General features: G+C 40.9%; 1 protein-coding gene across 2 annotated transcripts in view; it reads left to right on the top strand.

The window, feature by feature from the left end:
- SLC28A3 (solute carrier family 28 member 3) overlaps positions 1 to 23,001 on the top strand; it is a 92,574-nt gene extending 69,573 nt beyond the window's left edge. For both annotated transcript variants that reach the window (XM_055427392.2, XM_055427393.2), the window contains exons 10-19: positions 1,409 to 1,489; positions 5,078 to 5,158; positions 7,060 to 7,185; positions 8,827 to 8,957; positions 10,720 to 10,888; positions 11,285 to 11,482; positions 17,326 to 17,407; positions 18,055 to 18,153; positions 18,391 to 18,511; positions 20,252 to 23,001. In XM_055427392.2, coding sequence (XP_055283367.2) covers positions 1,409 to 1,489; positions 5,078 to 5,158; positions 7,060 to 7,185; positions 8,827 to 8,957; positions 10,720 to 10,888; positions 11,285 to 11,482; positions 17,326 to 17,407; positions 18,055 to 18,153; positions 18,391 to 18,511; positions 20,252 to 20,378 — 1,215 coding nt within the window. In that variant the 3' untranslated portion in view covers positions 20,379 to 23,001. The remainder of the gene's footprint in view (positions 1 to 1,408; positions 1,490 to 5,077; positions 5,159 to 7,059; positions 7,186 to 8,826; positions 8,958 to 10,719; positions 10,889 to 11,284; positions 11,483 to 17,325; positions 17,408 to 18,054; positions 18,154 to 18,390; positions 18,512 to 20,251) is intronic.
- The last annotated feature ends 4,605 nt before the right edge of the window (positions 23,002 to 27,606 follow it).

Genomic DNA, 27,606 nt, shown 5'->3' with positions numbered 1-27,606 from the left:
TACCTCCAAATTACCTTGGCCAACTGCTATGCTGAATCTTTTTTTAAACTACTGATTTGTTACTTGGTATTTGATATTTGGTGCTGAAATCACTAAGCCATCTCTGAAAGATCCAGCGTTTACAAATTGAGATAGAAATATGTTCCTATCATAAATTGAATCCAGAATTACAAAAAATAAAATCACAAAGAAGGAGGAACATGCTGTTCAGGCCACACCACTGTCTTCAGACCTCCCCACCACCACCACCAACAAGAACAACACCTGTCCTCTCCCCCAGGGCATCCTTTCTGCCAAAATAGATTCCCTGTGGGAACATTAGTGAGATGAGCCCCTTTAACTCCTTGAAGCTTTCAGGAAGGCTCTGCCAGCCCATTAAAGCCAATAAAAGTACATAAATGAGTGCATTCTGAATAATGGCACAAAAAGTCTTTTACTATATATTATTAATAGATTTTTCTAAATTAGATCCTGTACAAATTGTCCTCAGTCATTCTGTGTCTCTGGTGGCAGCTTGTTCCTGGCCATTTAGCTGGGAACAGAGGGAAAGGGAACAATGGAGTAGGGGTGGTGAGGGATCCAGACCACAACCCAGTGTGGTCCATGCAGGGTAGAAACGCTTCCTGTAGAAATGCAAGCTGCATGGAAGGCATCCAAAGAGCATCAGGAAAAGAAGATCTAGAAACAGACAACCTTCATTAACACAGCAGTAGACTAGTTCTAAAGTCTAATCTTTGCATAATGACTCAAAAATCTATAAGTAAAATATTCATTATTCTAAAAACTAAATGCATGAATTCTTGCTCTATAGGAGGCATTATTTAAGTACCTACTCTGTCACTACTATGAATGAAGACCTGAGGTTGCTCGCAGTTAACCTTGATCCAGGTTGCTCGGATAATAAGTAGTGAATCCTGTGTCTGTTGAATGTCAGAATGACAAGGATATCTGCTAGTGGTTTTCAGTTTCTTGATCTAATTATTATAAGTTTCCTCCCCAAAATATCATTGCTTCTCTAGAAACTAAAGTAAGGGTAAGGAGGAGGGTGGTGGGAGGGGGTTTCAGGAAGGGAAACACATGTACACCCAGGGCAGGTTCATGTCAGTGTATGGCAAAACCAACCAAAATAATATTGTAAAGTAATGAGCCTCCAATAAAAAAAAATAAAATAAAAAATTAAAAAATATAAAAAAATAGAAACTAAAGTAAGGAAAGCTCATCAGAGACTGTATGTAGATGAGGAAGTTGCCTGATAAAAGTGTTGTTTATTCAAGAGAAGTTTCCAGTATTTTGATGACATTTCAGAGGGGAGAAAGGAGGTAGAAAGAAGGAGATTGATCTGAAACCTCCTAGCACTGCTGGGATCAGAGTTAACCTGTGGCCACTCTTGTCCTCCACCCACCCCCAGGTCCTGCCCATTGTGATTTTCTTCAGTACTGTGATGTCCATGTTGTACTACCTCGGACTGATGCAGTGGATCATTAGAAAGGTACTGGGACTAGAAGGAAGTGGGTGACAGGGGTAGAGCTGATTTTCTCAGGGACAAAGTCTTGAATGTCTTTTATCTGGATTTTAACAAAGTGCCTTTCCCTTCATACCAAGATCCACTCCTACCCCAGGGTATTAGATTCAAACCCAAAAATCCTCCATGGATCTACAGAGGGAATTTTATCTCCAGCACTTCTAATAACGCTGTGACTTGCGACTCCCTGGACATCTTCATGAAACCTCAGCAGTTGCTCCTTTAGCCAAAGAATTGACTTCAAGAAGTCAGGACCAGATTGTCTTTTCATCTTGACTATCCACCCATGCCTTACACAGAGTCACTGCTTACCCTCAGATGATAACCCAAATGGATCCTCCTTGTCTAGGAGTTGCTAGAGAATCAAAGGAAGAAAGGAAAGCTGCTCTTCTCTCATGGAGGGGTTTTGTCAGCATGCAAAACTGTTTTTTTTAGGTCTAAAAAGTTCATCTCAGTCCTGCTGCCCCAACAACTGTCAGTCCTACATCATGTTATATCACAAAACTCAGTAAGTTGTAAGTTAGTTTAAATGCATTTGAGAACAAGGCAGCGTATAGAGGTTTTGGGAACAGCCACAACCCTCCTTTGAACCCTGAAAATAAATAAAATGGAGAGAGAGCCAGAATACCAGCAGGATTAAAGGTTTCAGCAAGAGTGCCAGAGTGCATAATTTTCTGACTGTCAATTTAAACACTTAGTATTCCTGTGTTTCATGTCGAAGCAGGAAGGAAGGAGAAACGATTCAACAGAAAGTCCCCATTCTCAGGTGGGCACTACAGTCTCTGCTTGGAAGAACCACTACAAAAGTGGGACTGTCAACCATATTTGAGACTAAATCCCATTACTTATTAACTAAGCAATCTCTGACAGAACAATTCCACTGTTCTGTGCCTTGGTTTCCTCTTCTGTAAAATGTGTCTAACTATAGGACCTTCCTGAGAGGGTTATTATAAGGATTAAATTCATCACTAGAACAAGGGCTCAGGTTTGATGCATGATAGAGGGTGCTCAGGGCTGGTGCACTGGGATGACCCAGAGGGATGGGATGGGGAGGGAGGTGGGAAGGGGGCTCAGGATGGGGAACACATGTACACTCATGGCAGATTCAAGTCAATGTATGGCAAAACCAATACAATATTGTAAAGTAAAATAAATTAATTAATTAAAAATAAAATTAAAAAGGGCTTAAAATAGTCCTTGGAATGCTGTGAAGACTGACATGACTGTTAGAAAATATTATAACTTATTACTTGAAAAAAATATTAAGACATTACTTATACAAAATAGACATTTCAAGAGACATTCATTGTACAGTGTTCAAAGAATATACAATGACTCAGACTTCAGTTCAGTTCAGTTCAGTCGCTCAGTCTTGTCCAACTCTTTGAGACCCCATGGACTGCAGCACCCCAGGCCTCCCTGCCCATCACCAACTCCTGGAGCTTGCTCAAACTCATGTCCATCAAGTCAGTGATGCCATCCAAATATGTCATCCTTTGTCAACCCCTTCTCCTCCTGCCTTCAATCTTTCCCAGTGTCAGGGTCTTTTCCAATGAGTTGGTTCTTCACATCAGGTGGCCAAAGTATTGGAGTTTCAGCTTCAGCATCACTCCTTCCAATGAATATTCAGGACTAATTTCCTTTAGGATTGACTGGTTTGATCTTGCAGTCCAAGGGACTCTCAAGGATCTTCTCCAACACCACAGTTTAAAAACATCAGTTCTTTGGTGCTCAGCTTTCTTTATGGTCCAACTTTCACATCCATACTGGAAAAACCATAGCTTTGTCTAGATGGATTTTGTTGGCAAAGTAATGTCTCTTCTTTTTAATATGCTGTCTAGGTTGGTCATAACTTTCCTTCCAAGGAGCAAGTGTCTCGTAATTTCATGGCTGCAGTCCCAATCTACAGTGATTTTGGAGCCCAATAAAGAAAGTCTGTCACTGTTTCCATTGTTTCCCCATCTATTTACCTTGAAGTGATGGGACTGGATGCCATGATCTTAATTTTCTGAATATTGAGTTTTAAGCCAACTTTTTCACTCTCCTCTTTCACTTTCATCAAGAGGCTCTTTAGTTCTTTGCTTTCTGCCATAAGTGTGGTGTCATCTGCACATTTGAGGTTATTGATATTTCTCCCAGCAATCTTGATTCCAGCTTGTGTTTCATCCAGCCTCGTATTTCGCATGATGTATTCTGGATATAAGTTAAATAAGCAAGATGACAACATACAGCCTTGACATACTCCTTTCCCAATTTGGAACCAGTCTGTTGTTCCATATCTAGTTCTAACTGTTGCTTCTTGACCTGCATACAGATTTCTCAGGAGGCAGGTCAGGAGGTTTGGTATTCCCATCTCTTGAAGAATTTTCCAGTTTATTGTGGTCCACACAATCAAAGGCTATGGAGTAGTCAATAAAGCAGAAGTAGATGCTTCTGGAACTCTCTTGCTATTTCAATGATCCAATGGATGTTGGCAATCTGATCTCTGGTTTCTCTGCCTTTTCTAAATCCAGCTTGAGCATTTGGATGTTCACGGTTCATGTACTATTGAAGCCTGGTTTGGAGAATTTTGAACATGACTTTGCTAGAGTGTGAGATGAGTGCAATTGTGCAGTAGTTGGAACATTCTTTGGCATTGCCTTTCTTTGGAATTGGAATGAAAACTGACCTTTTCCAGTCCTGTGGCCACTGCTGAGTTTTCAAATTTGTTGGCATATTGACTCAGACTTACCATTCAAATAACATTTGATCAGCCTGCTTTATGCACTATATAATGAAAACGCTAGGTGGCATTTTGAGGGACTCCAAGGAGCTCCAGTCCTTTTTCAGTGCAGAAAGAATTCAATGAAAGGCATGATTTATTAGAATAGGACGCTTATGAGTTTTACAAGCAGACAGGCAAGAAGGCGCCACACCCTGAGAAACTAGTGGGCTACAGTCTTATAAGCAAAGGAAAAGTGCGGAGAGGGAAAAGACCATGTTCTTCCTCATTCTTGAGTAGACACCATGCTTCCATCATCAGCTCCTCCTCCATGCTTGGCAAAGGGTCAAGCCAAGTCTGTCATGGCACTAAGGAAAATTATTTCAGATCTCAGTATAATTAGGGTCTTTCACTTTGAAGTGTCACCTTTTCATAAATTACTGTTCATATGTGTGCAGAGAGCATGTTACTGAACTTGCTGGGCAGGATGTGGGTCTCATGCCACCATTGTTTTATTGTTTGGGGGTATATCTTAGACTTCTGTTGCAGGGTTTGTTGCTAAGCAAGCTTGCTTGGTTTTATGCTTAAGCAAATCTGCTTTCTTGAGTAATCATTAACTTACAGGAGTCTCCCATTTTTTTTTTTTCTATTTGCAATCCCTTAGTGTGATTTACTATTTAATCACCTACTTTGTCCCTTTCTTCTGTCCCTATCAATAAGGTATATATATTCAAGTTTAGTACAATTGTTGAAGTCCTCAGTATTTTCCTCCATTTTAAAGATTTTTATCCCTACTTTGAAGTTCTGTGTATACAAACAGTTCTTTACTGTCTGTATCCTTTTTTGCCTTTTAGGTTGGATGGGTAATGCTAGTGACTATGGGAACATCTCCTGTTGAATCTGTAGTTGCTTCTGGCAATATATTTATTGGACAGGTAAGTTGTAATATCAAAAAACAAAACATCTGCTAAAATGGATACTCTTTCCAGAAAGAGAAAAAAAAAAATTTGTAAACAACAGTGTTATTTCCTTTACTGTAGGAGGAAGCTATCAATATAAGGAACCCTCAGTATTAATTATGTGCATACTCCAAAGGTAGAGAGAGAGAGACAGAGAGAGCTCTTCTAAGAGAGTCCATGTCCTAGTGTGGAGTTTGGGTTCTTGGAAGTTTATGGAGAGGAAGAAAAACTGAATCGTTTTATCAAAGCATAGGGATTCTCATATATAGATTCTCAACAAATCTTTTCTGAATTAACTGAGTTGTTGAGGTTTCTGACCCACCCGTCAAAGGCTAGCAGCTCATCTACTCAGATGGAGTTCACCATTCGTCTTGAAGCTGCAAATATGTAACAGGCAGCCTCACATTCTCTAGTACTAATATAAAGCTTGTGGCAATGAAAGGCTTTCCCCCAAGAATCATGCAGCCATATCAGTACTTAAGCTCATTCTCTATTTATCTGAACCATCCAACAGTCTCTTTGCTGAGCCTAAAGAAAAATGCTGATAAGCAAAAGCATTTTCACCTTCCTTATCCATCACACGCATTTTTGCCCGAAGTCCATTTAAGGAAAGAAATATGGTGCCAAAGGGCATCTCTCAAAATGGCAGCATTCCTAAGGGATATATAAGTAAGAAATCCTCATCACTTAGGATACATAACTTCAGGTAGAATGGAATCACACACCAAGGAAACCAGGTATGAATACTTGCTAGCATGGCTGTGCAAGGAAACTGAATTTGAAGCAAAAATCAAGGCACCCCAAAAAACACATGGCCCCAAATTAAAAGGCTTACAATTGCTCCAGGCAACTGAGCCTTCTGATTGGTAAGCCTAGCTTACTAGCCTAGAGCAGAGTCTTTAAGTTCATACTTCTTTCCCTAGTAGTTGAAATTATTATAATTATAACCATAAAATCCCTCAGGACTAATTAGGGCACCATCTTGTGTTGATTACTCCTACCTGCAGGGTAAGAGGGCTCATGTACTGAGTTTCTATTTAGTCCATAAATCGAAGCTCAACACACTCAATCTTATAGAACAATTAGAAATAATGAGGGGAAAATTGTAAAATTGCACACATGGTCCTGTGGTGCTCAATTTGATACTTAATATGTGCTTAATATGCTAAAAGTACAGCTATTATTTATGGAGAGTCGCACACCATAGGTCACCTGCCCTCCTTAATGGAACTCAAGCCTTTACAACTATAATCAATGCCTTTCCATGCAAGTAGGGGTGGTTCTCTGATTTTCAATTAGGAAAGGGTCCATGGGCACCTGTCCTTGTTGTTGCTGGTATTTTTTAATACTTGTGTCTTTGTTTACATATGGTATTAGCAAAGAGGTTAGGGTATGTTGAGATGAAGCTGGGAGATAGGAAGTCACAGAGGTTTGGAAATCATAGTTCCCAAGGCCAGGCCACTGGATAGAGTTACTTGGCCCATGGTTGTCCAACCTTAGAAAAGAATGCCAAGTCATCAGAGTCCAATCCTAGGGTAGGCAGGAGCCTTACATAAACTGGCCTTGCAAACTTCACACATGACTCTGTATATACAGACCCCTAGAGTCCAAAAGACCCAGATATTGATAGGATAGGTTCTTAAACATGAACACTCATCAGAACCACCAGCAAGTTTGTTAAAACACTGCTACTGGACCCAGCCCTAGAGTTTTCCGTTAAGTAATTCTGAGAATTTGTGGGTCTGACAAGTTCCTGGGTCAAGCTGATGGAACTGGCCTGAAGTCCACTCTTAGAAATACTGCTGTAGAGAATGGAATTTTGAGTAGTAGCCTCTCCTCCTCAGGGAACGTTTAATCTGGTCACTTTGTATTTCCAGACTGAGTCTCCTCTGCTGGTCCGACCATATTTACCATATGTCACCAAGTCTGAACTCCACGCTATCATGACCGCTGGGTTCTCTACCATTGCTGGAAGTGTCTTAGGTGCATACATCTCTTTTGGGGTAAGAATGTTTCGGGCTTAAGTTATGAAAAAATTCAATCTTTTTTTTCTTTTCTATTGTTATTTCAGTTCTTTCCTTTACTACTGCTGCCAGATAAGGAGACAAAAAGAGTATCCCTTTTTGCTGTATAGATGGTCACAGTTCTTTTGGCATTTGAATAGAGTGACCCCAAGGAGCTTTGGTGTTTCACTTTCATATCCCAGCCACCTAAACATGAACTATATCCAACCATACCAGAATGAAATCTGATATTTCAATCATAACCTCATATTATGAGGTTACTTCGGGTGAAAATTTAAATATGTTAAAAAAAATTTAACTATTGCAGACACTAGTTAAAGGCCATCTAGGTCAGGGATTAGCAAACTGTGGCCCAGGGGCAAATTTAGATCACTTTATTTATTTTTTTAATAACTACAGTTTAATTGGAAGCCAGCTATTCCTGTTCATTATCTAAGCAGCTTTTATGATACAGAGTTGTAGTTGTGGCCCCAAAAGCCAAAACTGTTTACCCTTTACAAAAAGCTTTTTCTGACTCCTGGCTTACAGCAGAGGTTCTCAAAACCTACTTCACATTAGAATCACCTGGGATTTTTTTAAAGCTTTTAAAAGCCATAATGCCCAAGTCCATACCCCTGACAATTCATCCAGAATCTCTTGGGATGAGACCCAGGCATCAATATTATTTTTCAGTCCTCAGATTTCATTGTATAGCCCAGTTTGAGAGCAGTTGGTCTATGTGATGGGGCTGAAGAATGTTCTGGTAACTGGTGCACATGCCTCGAGCACAGAGCTTACAGCCTCCAGTGGAGAAATAGAATAACATAGCAGTTGCATGGCCCAGCTGGTGAAGAATTCTCATAAGATAGGCAAGTTTCAATCCAGGACTTCATCCAGATCTTACAAAGCCAATCAGTGGGAAGAGGAAAGACAAAAAGGGCAGAGACAGAGGCCTCAGGAACAGCAGTTTGACTCATGCCCCAGATGGATCGCTGTAGGAATTCTGCCTACAAAACCGTGCTGGATGGAATGGGAGTGGGGAGGGAGGAGCAGATTCTATAATTCGGGAAACACAGGGAAGAGAATCCAGAAACAACATGAGGTTGTGGGAGGGAAGGGGAAAGAATTGAAGCAGGACTGCAGTGAGGAAAACAAAAACAACTTACAGATTAAAGGGACTCTGAATAAACGGATATTATGTAGAGGCACAAAGGACATCAGGAAAGCAAAAGGGAGATGGAGAGGGGTGTATACCCGCCTTCACCCCAGATACCCATCACCTAAATTGATGACATAATGAAATAGCTTTAGGGGTTATTTGAACATTCGAAAAAACAACAGAGATGCAGAGTTATCTTCTTTGAACGTTCCTAAACACAGGATTAATTCTCTTCTGAAATGGTCAAATTTTGGTTTGTGCTTCTCCAAGAGGATGTGGTCAATTGATGCCACATCCTCCCTTCTCTCAAGTTGATGCCCAGGATATGACTAATTGAGCTTTTCCAAGCCTCCAAAGAAACACTGATTTCTGGCACAGAATCAATGCCTGCCCATCGCCTCCCTTGTAAGGCATTTGGATCATTCATTCTAAACACAACAGAAAAGCGAAACCTTAAACTGGTCTTTCTCTTGAAATCACAGGTTTCATCCTCTCACTTGTTAACTGCTTCAGTTATGTCTGCACCTGCGGCATTGGCTATTTCTAAACTTTTTTGGCCTGAGACAGAAACACCTAAAGTAAACCTCAAGAATGCCATGAAAATGGAAAATGGGTAAGTGGGACAAGTTCACCTAGTTAATAGTTAATTACTACCCAAGTAGGAGGCTGGGGGTGGGGGAGGAGAGTTTTGCTCCAGTCCAAATTCAAAGTGCAGCAAAAATTTTATTATCAGAGAACACAGTGAATTAAAGTGAATTTAATTTCCCATAACTATGTAGACTTCATCGAAAATATCTTCTTTCAACACTCAAGGAAATCTCTTCTAACTAACAGTACCTAAATGTCAATACATTTCCTTGACTGTTCAGTGTAGGTATTTCATTTAATTAACTTTTTTTTAGATTGAAGTATAGTTGGTTTGTGATATTATATTAGGTTCAGGTGAATAGATAGTTAATTTTAAATATCATATAGAGTTCATTGTGACTCCCCTGGTAGCTCAGCGGTAAAGAATCCACCTACAATGCAGGAGACACGGGAAACATGGGTTTGATCTCTGGGTCAGGAAGATCCTCTGGAGAAAGAAACGGCAACCCACCCCAGTATTCTTGCCAGGAAAATCCCATGGACAGAGGAGCCTGGCAGGCTGCAGTTCACAGGGTCACAAAGAGTCAGACACAACTGAGCAACTGAATCCACACATAGGCTTCATTGGGCCATGATTTAAGACTGTTGGAAAAATCATAGGATCACCATTTCCAGAAGTTTCTTATATAATAGGGATGATGATATGTGATATTAGTGTTCCTAACCCCTCTTAGGTTCATTTACTTTTTGCTCTTTTTGAAAGAAAGAGAAAGGGGTGGAAAAAAATAAGGAATTTAGGGTATTCAAAAGTATGTCATTATATAATAGAATTTATCAACCAATATGTTTCTGAGATTCATTCATTGTTTGTATATAGAGAATCATAACCATGAGTGGAAAAGCAAGTTGCCAAAGTATATATATGGAATATGTGGATTTCACTTATAAAGCTAGCAAATGTGTCAACTAACACAATATATTATTCAGGGGTAAAGAAAATTAAAAGGAAAGGGAATCTTAAGCAAATCCTAGTGGGCCAAGTACCTCTGAGATTAGAGAGAAGATGTGATTAACGAGGGAGTGCTCAAAGCTGATGTGACATTCCATTTCTTAAATGAGATGATGGATGCATACACAGACCTTCCTTGAATTGTTAGTTCTTATACTGTGAATATTTTACAAATATTCTCTGGAAGCCATCAAATATAATTGTTTAAACCTATAATATTTTACTCTTTCCCAATTTTTTATTATAAATTATTTACCCAAATTAAAAGCGTGGTGTAACACTTAGACACTCATATGCCCATTGCTGCTGCTGCTGCTGCTAAGTCACTTCAGTCGTGTCCGACTCTGTGTGACCCCATAGACGGAAGCCCACCAGGCTCCCCCGTCCCTGGGATTCTCCAGGCAAGAACACTGGAATGGGTTGCCATTTCCTTCTCCAATATGTGAAAGTGAAAAGTGAAAGTGAAGTCGCTCAGTTGTGTCCAACCCTTAGCGACCCCACGGACTGCAGCCCACCAGGCTCCTCCATCCATGGGATTTTCTAGGCAAGAGTACTGGAGTGGCTTGCCATTGCCTTCTCCACATATGCCCATTACCTACACTCAAAAACTAAATCCTTTCGTGATTTCATGGAATTCAGGTGAGTATTTCAGCCAGGACATGGGTCTGAGAGTTTGTCTCTCCATTTGAATGAGCTCCAATTATGCCATTTCTGCACCTATGATGTCCATCCACTGACAATCCTTTAGTAATTCTGGAATTGCTATTTTTTGATAAAGTGATTCAAGGAATCTCCTAGAAGCTGCAACACAGGGAGCATCCTCATCCATTTCCCTGGTGGCGAACATCGCCGTGAATTTGATTGCCTTCCTAGCCCTGCTATCTTTTATGAATTCAGCCCTGTCCTGGTTGGGAAACATGTTTGACTACCCACAACTGAGTTTTGAGGTACAATTCTATCATATTCCTCCTCCTTTTCGTTTCTGCCAATCTTTGTTAAGAATAAAACTGGTTTATGAACTGTCTATAATATACTATAACTGGCTGTAGTGCACTCTTCTTGGTACAGACTTACCAGGAACCCCCCAACTTCCCACCCCTCTCTCCTCCTTCCCCCAACACAGAATCATTCATTCCTGATTCCTTCCCCCAAATCCTTCTTTACTTCAAATGACCAGTTTGAACCTTTACTCCTAAAGAATAAAGAGAGGCTAGAGGAGGCACAGGGATTTCTGTGCCTAAGTACACAGAGGGAATGGGAACAGTCTGGTCACAGGCATGAGGCCCAAGAACTGGAAGCAAATCACTGCTCTAATGAGGTCTTCTTTTTTTTTTTTTTTGTAGGTAATATGCTCCTACATCTTCATGCCCTTTGCCTTCATGATGGGAGTAGACTGGCAAGATAGCTTTATGGTTGCCAAACTCATAGGTTATAAGACATTCTTCAATGAATTTGTGGCTTATCAGCAACTCTCAAAATTGATCCATTTAAGGCAAGTGGGTGGACCCAAATTTGTGGATGGCGTGCAGCAATATATGTCGGTGAGTACATTTCCTTCCCAATATACTTCAACACGTACATACATTCATCAAATAGCTGCTGGTGCCTCTGTGTGTCAGGTACCATGCCAGGTATTTGGGGTACATCAGAGGAAAAAACAGGCCCCAAATCTTTGACTTCACAATCGGGTTATGTTGAGTTAATCACAGGGTATGCCTGTGCACATGTGTGTATGTGGTTGTGTGTAGAAAGAAACACAGCTAATCTTTACCACTGTGATCATTTACTTTTGAGCCACTAACAGTACAAATCCATGAGCTGGGATTAGAAGCAATAGCTCAACTGGTAAAGAATCCATCTGCAATGCAGGAGACCCCGGTTCGATTCCTGGGTTGGGAAGATCTGCTGAAGAAGGGATAGGTGACCCACTCCAGTATTCTTGGACTTCCCTGGTGGCTCAGCTGGCAAAGAATCTGCCTGAAATGCAGGAGACCTGAGTTTGATCCCTGGCTTGGAAGATCCCCTGGGAAAAGGGAATGGCTACCCACTCCAGTATTCTGGCCTGGAAAATTCCATAGATTATATAGTCCATGGGGTCTCAAAGAGTCAGACACAACTGAGTGACTTTCACTTTCACTTCACTTTCACATCAGGTATTCATAAAATGTCTTCTTTGAGCACTGTGCTATGAATGGCTGCCACAGTGTTAAATGAGTGATAAAGCCTCTGTTCTCATGGGACTCATCATCTAATGATCTTGAAGTTCTCTTTCTTCCTGTTTAAGAAACTGTTTGATCTCTGAGAAACTGCCTAAGTGCCGCCTAGTGCCTGGACATGTTAAAGAGGCAGTGAGACACAACTATCCTCCAAGTGAATGAGGGAAGAAAAAAAGCTCAGGCCCTATAATTATGTCACGATTTCAGGTCCGTAGCCTGCAAGGAGATGCTCATGTCTACTTGGCCTTGAATGGAATGAGGGAATGTGGGTGAGGCTGTTATTTCAGCCATATTTGCAGCTGAGTCTCTAGCCTCTACTTTTCTGAAGAACAGAATTGTCACACATGGAAACTCTGAGGGAAATGGCGAACATTTCCTACCACCACCATTACTCATCAAAACAATCTGCTTGGAATTAATGTCCTAGGCACATATTTGACTTTAAAGGGGAAGGGAAGGAAAAGCATGCTGTTAAAGGTTCTGAGACTGCCCACCTCTGACCATCTCTACCAGCCTGCCAAACACCAAACACGCAGATTACTCCCACATGTTACACAAATATAACAGCATACTCCAGGGGAGTATTGATTTGTATTTATGGTCAGGGCATTTTGACCCACACATCTGAGATGAACAATAGCTCTGCAGGTCTCCTGTTTCTCAAATGTTCATTCTTCAGCTGACCACGCAATGGAGCTTGGCCAAAAGTCCTCATCATTTGGATGCTGCCACAAACTAGCTGGCTTCCCTGCCAAAAGTAAAGAATAGGCTAAATTAAGTGAAATGTTTTCCATCCCCTACTGCCGGTTGCCTGGAAAAAGTAGTTTTGTTATTAAGCAAAGTGAGCTCTCAGTTCTGGCTATACAAGCAGGTTTGTGAACAGGTTATTAAGAGGATAGAAATAGAACAATAGAGCTGATGTGGGTTGGGAGTGAGCCCAATCAGGGGCAGACTCACAGGAGGATATTTGGAGATAGGAACTCAATGGCTTTTGCTATTGCTGAGTCACAAAGGGGAAAGCATTTTGTTTTTCCAAATGTCTTATTTCCAGTCAACCAAATGGGGACGAGTTCTTACAATTTCTGTTTACCAACCAACAAGTGGTGGGAGTGTCCCACCATCTCCTGGAAAAGGTACAATGTGACTAATGCATTCAACCTGGCTCCATAAGGCAAAACCCCAGTGTTATCCATTGAATTACACACACTGATGACCTTCATCTAAGTGTTCAGAGTGCATGTGTACAGATGGCCAACTGACACATGGAAAGATGCCCATCACTAACTAATAGAGAAATGAAAATCATAACCGCACACCAGTCAGAAGGACCATCATTAAAACGTCTACAAATAACAAGTGCTGGAGAGGGTATGGAGAAAAGGGAGCCCTCCTACACCATTGGCTGGAATGTAAATTGGTAACAGTCACTATGGAAAATAGTATAGAGGTTCCTCAATAGCTCAGTTGGTAAAGAATCCACCTGCAATGCAGGAGACCCCAGTTTGGTTGCTGGATCAGGAAGATCTGCTGGAGAAGGGATAGGTTACCCACTCCAGTATTCTTGGGCTTCCCTTGTGGCTCAGCTGATAAAGAATCCACCTGCAATGCAGGAGACCTGGGTTCGATCCCTAGGTTGGGAAAATCCTCTGGAGAAGGGAGAGGCTACCCACTCGAGTATTCTGGCCTGGAGAATTCCATGGACTGTATAGTCCATGGGGTCATAAAGAGTCAGACATGACTGAGAGACTTTCACTTTCACTTTTCCTCAAAAAACTAAAACAAGAGTGACCATATGATCCTAAAATCCCACTCCTGGGAATATACTCAGGGAAAAGTGTAATATGAAAAGATACATGCACCCCAGTGTTCATAGCAGCACTATTTACAATAGCCAAGACATGGAAGCAATCTAAATGTCCATCAATGAATGAATGCGTAAAGAAGATATGGTACATATACACAACAGAATACTACTTAGCCATAAAAAATAATAAAATAATGTCATTTGCAGCAACATGGATGAACCTAGATATTATCATACTAAGTAAGTGAAGTGAAGTCGCTCGGTCGTGTCCGACTCTTTGCGACCCCATGGACTATAGCCTACCAGGCTCCTTGGTCCATGGGATTGTCCAGGCAAGAGTACTGGAGTGGGTTGCCATTTCCTTCTCCAGGGGATCTTCCGGACCCAGGGATTGAACCCAGGTCTCCTGCATTGTAGGCAGACGCTTTTACCATCTGAGCTACCAGAGAAGCCCCCCATACTAAGTAAAGTCAGAAAGAGAAAGACAAATACCGTATAATATCACCTATATCTAAGTGAAATCTAAAATATAACACAAATGAAATTATTTATGAAGCAGACACAGACTCATAGACATGGAAAACAAACTTAAAGTTACAAGAGGGGAAAGAGAAAAGAAGGGATAAATTAGGTTTGATATTGGCAGGGTAAAACTACTATACATAAAGTAGATAAACAATAAGGTCCTACTGTACAGACCAGCAAACTAAACTTATACCCTGTAATAAACCATAATGGAAAAGAATACATATCTGTATATAATAAATATATATATCTATATATCTGAATCATTTTGCTGAGCAGGAGAAACTAGCAAAACAGTGTAAATCAAATATACTTCAGGTTTTTTTTTTAAAAAGAGGAATGCATATGTAGCATGTTACCCCCAGAATGAGCTCTTTATTACTCCATCATTTTCACCGTCTTCTTTTCCTTAGAATAAAGATAATACTTTGCATGTTTGTTTGTTTACACATAAAACGTACCATGGTACAGAACTCAAAAGGTGCACGAGGTGTACAGAGAAAAGGACGTCATCCTCCCTATTTCTCTACCATTCTGCTCCTCTCCACATTTCACATCGTGCTGTCTATTGTTGGCAATGCTCTTTGCCCTTGGTAAAGTATCTTGGATGCCTGTGACACAATATGAGCACATCATAACTTATTTTAACCAGTCCCTGTTGATGAACACTATTACAATTTTTAGCTATTAGAAGGAATGCTACAATGACTTTCTTTGTACCTGTGGCATCTTTGATCCAGTACAAGGAGAGCTGAAAGAAGTATTATTAATTTCCTAGTACAGTGCAGCTCTTTCTATCACATAACCCTTGGGCAAAGACTAAGTGGAATCATCCCAGCCTCCTTTTCCTCTTATTATAAGACCCGACATGGCCACATCTGTGTCCCTTCTTCCCCTAGATCCTCAGAAATGAGAAGGGAATCTTAAGCACTTTTTGCCATCTCCTTCCCCATGGTCTCTTAACAAGCTTCCCTATTTTTAAAGCCAATTGAACTAAATGAAAAAGCAGACTGAGCAGGGGACAAGAATGAGCTTTTCCACAAACAATGGACTGCCCAAATACTTGAAATATTTTTTTTTTCCTGTCTGCATGATGATGGAGAATATCAACAAAGGAGTTCTCAGAAATTGTGAAAGAGAAGAGGAGCTTTATAATCAACAAAAAAAAACTTACATTACCACTTGAACCTTGAATGTGAGCTTTTAAAAATTCAGTTAGTGAAAAAAAAAGGCACCGCTACTTTTGATAAAGCATTAACCTGGTTTGTTCTTCAAACCAAATCATAAATTTTTCAGGATTTTGGTAAAGAAAATTATTGCCTTGGTCATGTGGGTGCCTTTGCCAGATTGGCTGTGCCTCTGGCGAACAACTGAGCCCACTGAATCTTCCAAGCCTCCCACAGTCAGCTCCTCAACCCGAGGAAGATTATCTGGACTGAGCAGCATGTCTTGTCCATTGGAACAGAGGAGGAGGGTCATGCTCATGCTTCCAAGAATCCGCCTGCCATCTTCTCATCCTTCCCTGTGAAAAGACTATTCACTCTCCTGGTACCTAGTATTCCTATGATCTGGTCAGAGCTGAGGAAAAAACGGCAAGCACACACCACAGACAGCTGAAAGGAGCCTCTCTGCTATCTGTGAACTTCCTTTTTACTCAGATAATTCCTTTTCACTGAAGTATAATTTACATACCAAAAAAGGCCTATATTTTGATAAATCTGTCACCTTTGTAACCACACCCACAATCAAGATAATGAATATTTCCACCACACCTAGAAAACTTCCCTTGGCCAGTTGTCAACAACACCTCATCCCACCCCAACCCAGTCCTAGGAAACCAGTGATCTTTCTCTCACTATAGATCGTTTTTGCTTGTTCTATAATTTCATATAAATGGATTCAGGATTCATGTTGTTGCATGTGTTAGTTTTTTCCTTTCTATTGCAGAGTAGTATCCTATTTATGGATATCCACACATTATTTATCCATTTGGCTATTGAAGGACATTTGAGTTGTTTCCAGCACAGGGCTATTGTGAATAAAGCTGCTTTAAATACTCATGTACAATCTCCTTGTAGGCATCCATTTTTATTTCTCTTGGGAACATTCCTAGGAGTGGTATTAGTGATCATACAGGCTGTTATGTTAATTCGATTACAAAAAAAAACTGCTAGGTATGTTCATACTTTACGAACAGGCTGTGTCACTTTACATTCCCACTGACAGTGTATAAGAATTCCAATTGCTCCACATCCTTGCCAACACTTCGTGTTGTCCATCTTTTTTTGCTATTTTAATGGATGCGTAGTGATAGTTTATTGTTTTCATTTAATTTTCATCTTCCTGGTGACAACTGATGTCAAACATCTTCTCGTGTGCTTATTTTGGCCACTTGCATATCTTTCATGAAATCTTTTTATCTGTTTTTTTATTGGATGCTTGTCTTCTTAATGAGTTATAGCATTTCTTTATACATTCTGAATAAGTCCTCTGTCAAATAAATGTAATGTGAGTGTTTTCTAGAACCAATTTTATATCATCAGCAGCTAATACTTTGCCTGACACAATATAAAAGTTATCATTGAGCAGAAAATAGCATTTGTAGAGGCCAAGACTACCAATCTAAGAACTTCATGAAGTCTCTGAACCCACACAGCCCCTTTTCCTTCCTCAAAATTCAAAGGGAAATGGAAAAAACAACAGGTGTTTGACACCATACACTGTACATTTATCTGTCAATAGTGATTTCATAGTCAGAATTGGAAGCCCAGTTAGGATATCAGATTTACTAAACTAGGTCACATCATGTATACACCTGTGTGTTTATGCTTATTTCCAGATGCGTTCTGAGGCAATCTCCACTTATGCTCTCTGTGGCTTTGCCAATTTTGGTTCCCTGGGGATAGTGATCGGTGGACTCAGTAAGTGAGAATATTCTTCACCAACAGATATAGTGTAAACATGCTTCTGATCTCCATGTTGCTCTGTAACATTATTTGTGTAATAAAAGGAATACTGCAACAGCAGTAAATTCTTTGGGGTCTATTTTTTCCCCCTCTCTGCAATGTAGTTTTCCTATGTGCGTCCTGGCTAACATCAGGAAGAATTTGCTCAAATGTACAGATATTATTACCCCACTCAAAGATGACAAACACATTTCACTTTGCATGGTAATTCCAATAGATTTTTAATGACCACCTGGAGAAGGATTCTGAGGGCCAGTGGAAGTTCAGTGGGAAAATGCTGTGATTAATTAAGTCAGTGCCACCATAGGCAAAGAAGGGGATGGTGAGAGATGAGTTGCAGATATTTGGGATCCCTCCTTGCAACCCATTTGCCTTGCCATCCCCTCAACACACTGTGAGGTCTCCTACACCAGAGAAACTTCTCTGGGTGTGGAGCTCATCACTTAGCTCTTGAATCTTGAATTTTCCCACTCAGGTTAAAAAAGGAAAAGAAAAGTCAGCTGACCTGAGACTCCAGCCCTGGAACTCTCAGAGGCAGGGAATTTGGAATTTAAATCAATATCCTCAACATTAACCTTTCATACTTTCTTGCACATTCCCAGCTTCCATGGCTCCTTCAAGAAAGCGTGACATCACCGCAGGAGCAATGAGAGCTCTGATTGCTGGGACCATTGCCTGCTTCCTGACGGCCTGCATCGCAGGTATTATATTATGTTGTTTGTGTCCTATCTCCCTGCACTCACAGGATGGCAACTTGGGGGGGGACAGTGCCCACCACCTACATACACAGCATATGCTGCTGTAGAGAGCTGAGAGGCAGAGCTGCTCTTAAGCATACTGTGACGCGACATGTGTGGAGCATGGTGGAGAAGTCAAGAATAGAAGAAGAGTTCAGTGACATCATTAATTAAATAAATGGCACTCTGTTCCACTTCTAGGCATACTTACCAACACTCCTGTAGACATCAACTGCCACCACATTTTGGAGAGTGCCTTCAACTCCAGCTTAGTCAGAAATGCAACCAATGTCGTATCTTGTTGCCAGGGTCTACTGAGCAGGTATTGTACTTTTGAGGATAACTTCTTTAAGGTCATCATTAACAATAAAAAAAGACCATCCACTAATTATAACTTCATAACTCTTAATATAAGACCTTGTGTGGCAGTTCTAGCCACCTTTCATCTTTTTATTTATTTATGACTATACTGGTTCTTTGTTGCTGAGTGTGGGCTTCTCCAGGTGAAGCCAGCAGGGGCTACTGTTGTGGCATTGTGGTGCATGGGCTTCTCACTGCAGTGACTTCTCACTGTGGATCATGGGCTTTAGGGACCTAGGTTTCTGTAGTTGAGACACACTAGATTCTGGAGTGCAGGCTCCGTAGTTGTGGCATACAAGCGTAGTTGCTCCACAGCATGTGGAATCTTCCTGGACTAGGGACCGAACCCATGTCCCTTACATTGGTAGGTGGATTCTAAACCACTGGACCACCAGGGGATCCCAAAACACCTTTCATCTTGACTTTTCTCAACTAAGACTAGAAACCATAACACTAACCAATGCTGCTCAAACATTTTAATATGCCCCCAGCTGTGTATTAGGTACTTTGTATGAATTAGCTCAGTTAAACCTTGCAACCAGTGTATAAGTTGGGCACTATTGCTTTTTTAAGCATTAGATAAAATCAGGGCTTGGAGAAACTATGTCACTTACTGAAGCAAAATTAGTGAAAGCCAGAGTAAGATAGAAAGGGCCAAGAAAATTTGAGTCTTTCTGCCCACAGAGCCCAGACCCTTATCTAAGAGCCTAGTACTAGTTACTAGGTACTGCCTCCCTTTCAAGAGTATCGAGCAATGCAGGCTACCCTGACAGCATGATAGTGATGAGCCTCGGTGGATGAGGGGCCATCAGTGACTCATGCCAGCCCCCCGATCCTGTACAGTTTCTATCTTCAAAGTCAGTATCACCACTCCATCTGCCCTTCTTAAGGTGTAAGTTTTGGGTTTTTTAAAAAATATAATTTTATTTATTTATTTTTGGCTGTGCTGGAATTTGGCTGTGGCTGGGCCTTTCTCTAGTTGCAGTGAGCAGGGGCGACTTTCCAGTTGCAGTGCATGGGCTTCTCATTTCAGTGGCCTCTCTTATTGCAGAGCATCAACTCTAGGGCACGTGGGCTTCAGTAGTTGAGGCTCCCAGGCTCTAGAGCACAGATTCAGTAGTTGTGGTGTATGGGGTTAGTTGGTCCACAGCATGCAGGATTCTCCGAACCCAGGGATCAAACCTATGTCTCCTGCATTGGCAGGAGGATTGCTTTCCACTGAGCCACCAGGGAAGCCCCATGAGCAAGTGTTTTATAAAGATTGATTCTACCCTTTATTTGTTTACTCTGGAGGAAGTAAGCGGAGTCTTTCAGGCCAAACAGGATTTAAGAGTCAAAACTACTTTGTCCTTAACCCTCCTTAACCAGAATGTTAGGCTTCCCTGGTGGCTCAAATAGTAAAGAATCTGCTTGCAATATGGCAGACCCAGGTTCGATCCCTGGGTTGGAAAGATTTCCTGGAACAGGGCATTGCAATTCACTCCAGTATTCTTGCCTGCAGAACTCCATAGACAGAGGAGCCTGGTGGGCCACAGTCCATAGGGTTACAGAGTCAGACATGGCTGAGTGATGAACACTAACTGGAATGTGAGGGAAGAAATCAGCTTCCTACCCTGTGCTGTTTCTCACGTGTCATCGGCTGTTCATCTTCTATTTCTGTCTTTGAAGTCTCAACTAACTGTTTTATTCTCCTTTGCTCCAGCACTGTTCTCAAGGGTCCTGGTGAGGTCATCCCAACCGGAAACCATAGCCTATATTCTTTGAAGAACTGCTGCAACTTGATGAATCCACCAACATTGAACTGCAGTTGGATTCCTAATGTACTTTGAGTCCAGCCACTCCTCCAACAGAACTCTAAGTACAGATGCTGAATTTTCTGCTTTGAGGAGAGGCGGGGAGAAACAAGCTATTTCCACAGATCGATACTTCTGTCATGGAGTTTCAGCTGTTTTCAGAAGGAAAACAGGAGTAAATGCTTCAGATCTATAGCATCTTCCTCCTCCCCTTTCTTCTCCTCCCCACTACTGAGAATTACTCATTTTGGTGTCCCAAAGTGACATGTTGTCTCCAAAAATGTTTCCGATCCTCAGAAGGAGATTCTGGAGATGATGCAAAGATGCTTTTTAGTGAAATGTTCATCACCAGTGATCTTAATGGCATAAAGACCACATTATATGAGGAAACACAACACTTATGACTGGATTAAAGGGGCTTCACCCAAAAGAAAGAATGTGAGAAAGGTTTTGGAATACCTTAAGTAATTTATTTGTGTTTTCCTTTGTGTCCATGTATGAGTAATTTTTTAAATCCATGTGTAAATAGTTGATTTGTATGTGTTGTGTGTGTGTGTGTGTGTGTGGTGGTGATGAAGTGGGAATATCAGTGGTATTTACATGTCCTTTCCCTCTGTTCTTTATGTTCTAGTGTCAGCCTTCATAAAATCCTATGGCACAGTGTGTGAGGGATGCCAGTTATTCATATGTTGGTTCTCCTCTGTTTACTCTATTTTTTCTCTCTCGCTCTTTTTTCTCTTTTTAACTCTTTGCATTTTTCTGCTCTGTTTTATTTCTGAGAGTTAAAGTTTTCCCCTTTTCAAATTCAAAAATTGATATTCATTTTTTAATAAAAAGTGGCACTATTACACACATACCCCTTTCTCTCCATCCTATTCATGCCAGTCGCTTTCCAGTACCACACTCGGAAATTATTGTGAATGGACCAGTACTGAGGGAGGGAGATATTATTTCTGAGTCATGTGATGAGAATAGATACTAAGGGGGTAAGGATCAGACAAATGAGCTGGTGAGCACTTGAGGCTTGCTGCCTCCAGAAATCTTATCAATACTCTGTGAACTTTGTGAGTGGCTCTGGGCTAGGTGGAAGTTTCCCTCTTCCCAGTAAAGCTACTCTGTTGAAGGTTTTGGTAGACAGTGATGTCTTCACTCTTCTTTGGCAAACGTAGATACTAGAGGGCTATTTATTCCTCATAGTATATCCTCCACCCAACCATAGTCTTTGGAAATGGCAAAGATGGAGTGTCTCTGTGTTTCCTGTGTGTTTCCTTGGCTGTCACCTAAGGTCACCCAGTGCTCACAGAATGTTGCTGTCAGTCTGTGCACCCTGACCTTGTTTCAAGCCAAGGCTGTGAAATGAGGAATTCTGCATTCTGTCTTATCTGTGCCTGGAATCCGAAGTCTCCACCCTTCTTTCTGAGTCTATCTTCACACTGATACAGTTTTCATTAACCTGAAAGTCCTTTTTCAAATACAGTATTATGAGTCCAGATATGAATGTTTCCTAATCTCAATAAAGAGGGACATTTACTGCTTCTTATTCTCCTTATTATTTTCCATTGATTTGCAAACAGAGAAGGGGTCAGAAGTGGCATTTCTCTCTCCAATCCAGAAGCTGTGATTACAAACAAATTCTCTGACACCACAGAAGCCTTAGGGTCACAGCTAAGAATAGATTGGAATCATGAAATATGGGAATTTTTCCTTGATTTTTCTTTCCATTGATAAAATCAGCACATCCAAGCAGTTAGGTCTGAGTGAGGTCTCTGTAACTACACAGATTACTAACATGCACTCATCTTGCAAACGCTGCTGCTGCTAAGTCGCGTCAGTCGTGTCCGACTCTGTGTGATCCCATAGACGGCAGCCCACCAGGCTCCTCTGTCCCTGGGATTCTCCAGGCAAGAACACTGGAGTGGGTTGCCATTTCCTTCTCCAAAGCATGAAAGTGAAAAGTGAAAGTGAATTCGCTCAGTCGTGTCCGACTCCTAGCGACCCCATGGACTGTAGCCTACCAGGCTTCTCCGTCCATAGGATTTCCCAGGCAAGAGTACTGGAGTGGGGTGCCATTGCCTTCTCCGAATTGTTTTCATGTTTCTGTAGTTTAATTAGGCTGGTAGGCCATTGTGAAGAGCTTAAGACATGCACATGCCCAGTGAGGCTGACTTCCAATTACAGAACAATTCCAAAATCACGAATGATTATAAAGAAGGTATTGAAGGACAACAGTGTTCCAGAAAGGATTAAACTACAATGAATGTACTGGAGCAGGGGAAGCAGAAGCAATCATTCACATTTTAAAGAGGCAGGAGCACAGGATTAAAGAAGACGTGCTTGGCACAGGTGCACCATATGGTGCTAATTGTCCTAAAAAAAAACCCTTACCTTTTTTACAACCTGTGTGTGTGTGCGTGTGTGCATGCATTTGTGCTCAGTTGTGTCTCTTGCGACCCCATGGACTGTAGCCCACCAGGCTCCTCTGTCCATGGAATTTTCCAAGTAAGAATACTGGAGTGGGTTGCCATTTCCTTCTCCAGGGGGTCTTTCCAACTCAGGGAGTAAAGCATCTCTTGCATCTCCTGTATTGGCAGGTGGATTATTTACCCCTTGTGCCATGGTTTACAATCTGTTAATAAAAACAACTTTTCATTTAAACTAAAGCAGGAAGAAAAGTGTGCCATTGTCCATTCTTCTGACTCTAAAGACAAAAGGCGTTCATGATGATGAGTGTATTTTCCTTTATATGACAAAGGCCCTGTGACTGCCCCAGACATAGAGAGAGTTCTTTCTACCCTGGTCATTAGTGGGCCACTTGGCATTTCTATTTCAAGAGACTCTAGAAAGTAAACAATAGTTCAGTTTAGTCTTTCACTCATGTCCCAGACTCTTTGCGACCCCATGAACCGCAGCACGCCAGGTCTCCCTGACCATCACCAACTCCTGGAGTCCACCCAAACCCACGTCCATCGAGTCAGGGACGCCATCCAACCATCTCATCCTCTGTTGTCCCCTTCTCCTCCTGCCCTCAATCTTTCCCAGGATCAGGGTCTTTTCAAATGTGTCAGCTTTCTGCATCAGGTGGTCAAAGTATTGGAGTTTCAGCTTCAACATCAGTCCTTCCAATGAACACCCAGGACTGATCTCTTTTAGGATGGACTGATTGGATCTCCTTGCAGTCCAAGGGACTCTCAAGAGTCTTCTCCAGCAACACAGTTCAAAAGCATCAATTCTTTGGCGATCAGCTTTCTTTATAGTTCAACTCTCACATCCATACATGACCACTGGAAAAACCATAGCCTTGACTAGATGGACCTTTGTTGACAAAGTAATGTCTCTGCTTTTTATATTTATATTTACTATAATATTTAATTTTATATCTTTTCTTATGACATAGAAATCAATAGAATGATTATTCAAAACAAAAAACTATTTTCCCTAAAACACAATTTAGCAAATTTCACATGAGAAAAAAAACAAATATATGCTATCTAGGTTGGTCATAACTTTCCTTCCAAGGAGTAAGCGTCTTTTAATTTCCTGGCTGCAATCAGCATCTGCAGTGATTTCGGAGCCCCAAAAAATAAAGTCTGACACTGTTTCCACTGTTTCCCCACCTATTTGCCATGAAGTGATGGGACCAGATGCCATGATCTTAGTTTTCTGAATGTTGAGTTTTAAGCCACCTTTTTTACTCTCCTCTTTAACTTTCATCAATAGCCTCTTTAGTTCTTCTTCACTTTCTGCCATAAGGGTGGTGTCATTTGCATATCTGAGGTTATTGATATTTCTCCCGGCAATCTTGATTCCAGCTTGTGCTTCCTCCAGCCCAGTGTTTCTCATGATGTACTCTGCAAATAAGTTAAATAAGCAGGGTGACAATATACAGCCTTGACATACTCCTTTTCCTATTTGGAACCAGTCTATTGTTCCATGGCCAGTTCTAACTGACCTGCTTACAGGTTTTTCAAGAGGCAGGTCAGGTGGTCTGGTATGCCCATCTCTTTCAGAATTTTCCACAGTTTATTGTGATCCACACAGTCAAAGGCTTTGGCATAGTCAATAATGTAGAAATAGATGTCCTTCTGGAACTCTCTTGCTTTTTCAATGATCCATCGGATGTTGGCAATTTGATTTCTGGTTCCTCTGCCTTTTCTAAAACCTGCTTGAACATCTGGAAGTTCACGGTTCACATATTGCTGAAGCTGGCTTGCAGAATTTTCAAACCAGCTCCCCTACTTACTCTGCCTCTCACAAAATAGGAAGACAGCGACTGAAATAAGGGATACATTCCATAGCTATGGAACAGAGAAAAGCACTCAAATAACAATCTTGCAATTTAGCTCTCTGGCAACTGCCAACCACTTTTTTTTCTTCTTTTTTCGACCATATCCTGTGGCTTGCAGGATCTTAGTTCCCTGATCAGGGATTGAACCCAGGTCCACTGCAGTGAAAGCATGGAGTTCTAACCACTGGACCACCGGGGAATTCCCCAACCACTTTAGTATGAGAAACCAAGATTAGGAAAAAAACGATGTCTTGCAAGTCATGTTTACATGCAGAATCAGCTCCATATCTTCCATGTACTGGGTATGCTTCCAGTAATACTCATAAAATAAGAGGACTGTCGAATCCTAAGTCACTCAGAAATGTCTCATTCCCTTGCACTCCCCAGCCCACCCCCACCTGGAAGTCATGTAGCGCTACCTATGATATAGTAATCTGTAGATTACTGTAACTAATAGGGGCTTCCCAGGTGGCTCAGTGGTAAAGATTCCATCTGCCTCTGCAGAAGACACAAGAGATGCAGGTTCAACCCCTGGGTCACAAAGATCCCTGGAGTAGGAATGGCAATCCACTCCAGTATTCTTGCCTGGAAAATTCCATGGACAGAGGAGCGTGATGGGCTACAATCCATGGGGTCACAAAAAGTCGGACATGACTGAGCAACTAAACAAAGGCACATAGCTAAAAGGAGAATTGGGGCACTCTTCCCTGGTCTAATCTAAGTTCCTTCAACTTTAGAGTACGTACCTCATTTCATAATTATTCACTCATATGTCTGTCTGACCCACTAGATAGACTACTAATTCCTGTATATATTCCTGTATATATCTCCAGTACTAGTACCTGGCATTGAGTAGACAGTCAGTACATGTTTTTTCAATGTGTGATTAATGCAAAATGACTAACCTTAACATAAGCAGGGATAGTTAATTCAATCACTGTTTAAAAACTTTTTAAAGTAGCTCATCCAGAATGCATACTTAGAATAAAAATTGCAAATGATATGCCAGCATATAACAGAGAAATTAGAAACCTTCCTCCCACCTGTTTCATTCCTCACAGTCAGCTACAGTGAACACTGGTGTCACTGTTCGTTTTTCTCAGCATATAATAAACTATACAGTAAGTTATAACTATCAAACTGGAGTGAATGAGTCTTCTTTCAAATCTTAATGCCAGAATTACTTTCACCTTCTATTTCTTGGCAACATCAAGCACAAGGTTTTGCTTATCTTATAATAAACTGCACTGAACAATGATTAGCGAACAAAATTCAGGCAGCTGGTCTTCATGATAATCAGCAAGGCCAGTCTGCAATTCAGGTGTTGTCTCCCATGAAGCTAAATGGAATCATTAAAACACCCCAATGCCCAATGTGAATAGGTATACTTAAGTAACCAGATTCTTTCTGCTTATGTGAGCAAATTTGAAAAGCTGTTATAGGAAACGGGAAACAACAAGCTGGTTGCCACTGCTGGCAAGTGTGAAATATGATTCAGCAGCTAAGTGTCCACCTCTGGACCCAAACTATCATTGTTCATATTTGTTCAAATCCTACCCCTAGTTCAAATCCCAGCTCTATTACCTTAGATATTTATGTAACTACTCTGTGCCTTGGTTTCCGCATTTGTAAAGTGCAAATAAACATATATTCTCCTGTATAGTTTTGTGATAATAAAGTTAAATCATGTAAAGCACTTAGAAAAATGACTCACAGAGAAAGGCTATAAAATATACTTGTTCTTCATCAAAGTAAAATTTATTGACAATAAATGTATAGATTTTAAGTGTACATTTTGACAAATATATGCACCCATGTGACTATTACCCCAATCAAGATGGAGCACATTTTCATCATTTCAGAAAGCTCCCCGGTCCACTCTGCCTCACCCCCATGCTCCCATATTCCCAGGCAAGCCTGACAGGTTTTCTTTCCACTAGAGATCAGTTCAGATAAATGGTTCAGCTAGAACATCATATAAATGGATTTATACGACACATGCACTTTTGTCTGTTTTTCTCATTCAGCATAATGAATTTAAGTTTTGTCTGTCATTCTGTTTTTATCGCTATTCCTCCATTGTATAACTACACCACCATTTATATGTCCCTTGTACTCTTGACTGGCATTTAGGTTGCTCTAGTTTTTGTAGAATATTTGTTTTTCAGAGAAATTTCTATTTGCTGCACCCTCTTGAGTTTCAGGATATGTTAAGCTTCAGATATATAAATTGGAATGTGAAGAATGCATGGTTTACCCACATGGAGGTGTGCTCCCTTTTTTTTTTTTTTTTCTTTTCTTTTTTTGGTCATGCCACTTGGCTTGCAGTATCTTAGTTCTTTAACCAGAGTTCAAACCTGGGCCCTGGGCAGTGAAAACATGGAGTCCTAACCACTGAACTGCCAAGGAATTCCTGGAATTTTGCTCCTTATCATCCTTCCTCTCCCTCATAATCATGCTGAATCTTTTTACTTATATGTCATTCTTCATGAGGCCTTTCAAGATGGTTGGCTTCAGACCACAAACTGAAAGGCTACAGCTCAATAACATGGTCACTCTTGGTTGAATAGAGTGTTGATTAGCTGCTCCTACGTAGCACATAACAGTACTTTAACTCTATTGCACTCTGAGAAAAATCATGTGGCTTTCCTAAGTCTCCAATAAAAGTAAGAGTTATGTTAACATTTAACTTCATAGAATTCTAAAGCAAGAACATGAATTAAAAATATATAAGAAATGTAAGAAACACTTTGTAGTTTGCAATTATTATAGGAAAGCACCATGCATCTTCGAGTGAGCTTTGGCTATACATAACAGATTTAGGCTCCAGTAGTTTGTAAGGTACAGAAGCATTGATCAGCTGAAATGTTGTTACTTAGGAGCCATGATAAACTTAATCCCATTTATGGGACAGGTTGGCCAGTTCTTCAAAGCATTTGTGCAAAACAAAGACTCAAATTCTCATTAGAATTCACCCAT

This window comes from Moschus berezovskii, chromosome 7 (assembly GCF_049115385.1).
Source record: "Moschus berezovskii isolate FMDL1 chromosome 7, NW_MosBer_1.0, whole genome shotgun sequence".
In the NCBI taxonomy this organism is placed as follows: Eukaryota; Metazoa; Chordata; class Mammalia; order Artiodactyla; family Moschidae; genus Moschus; species Moschus berezovskii.
Note: the sequence above shows the minus strand (reverse complement) of the source record. Positions and strands in the feature narration are given on the sequence as shown.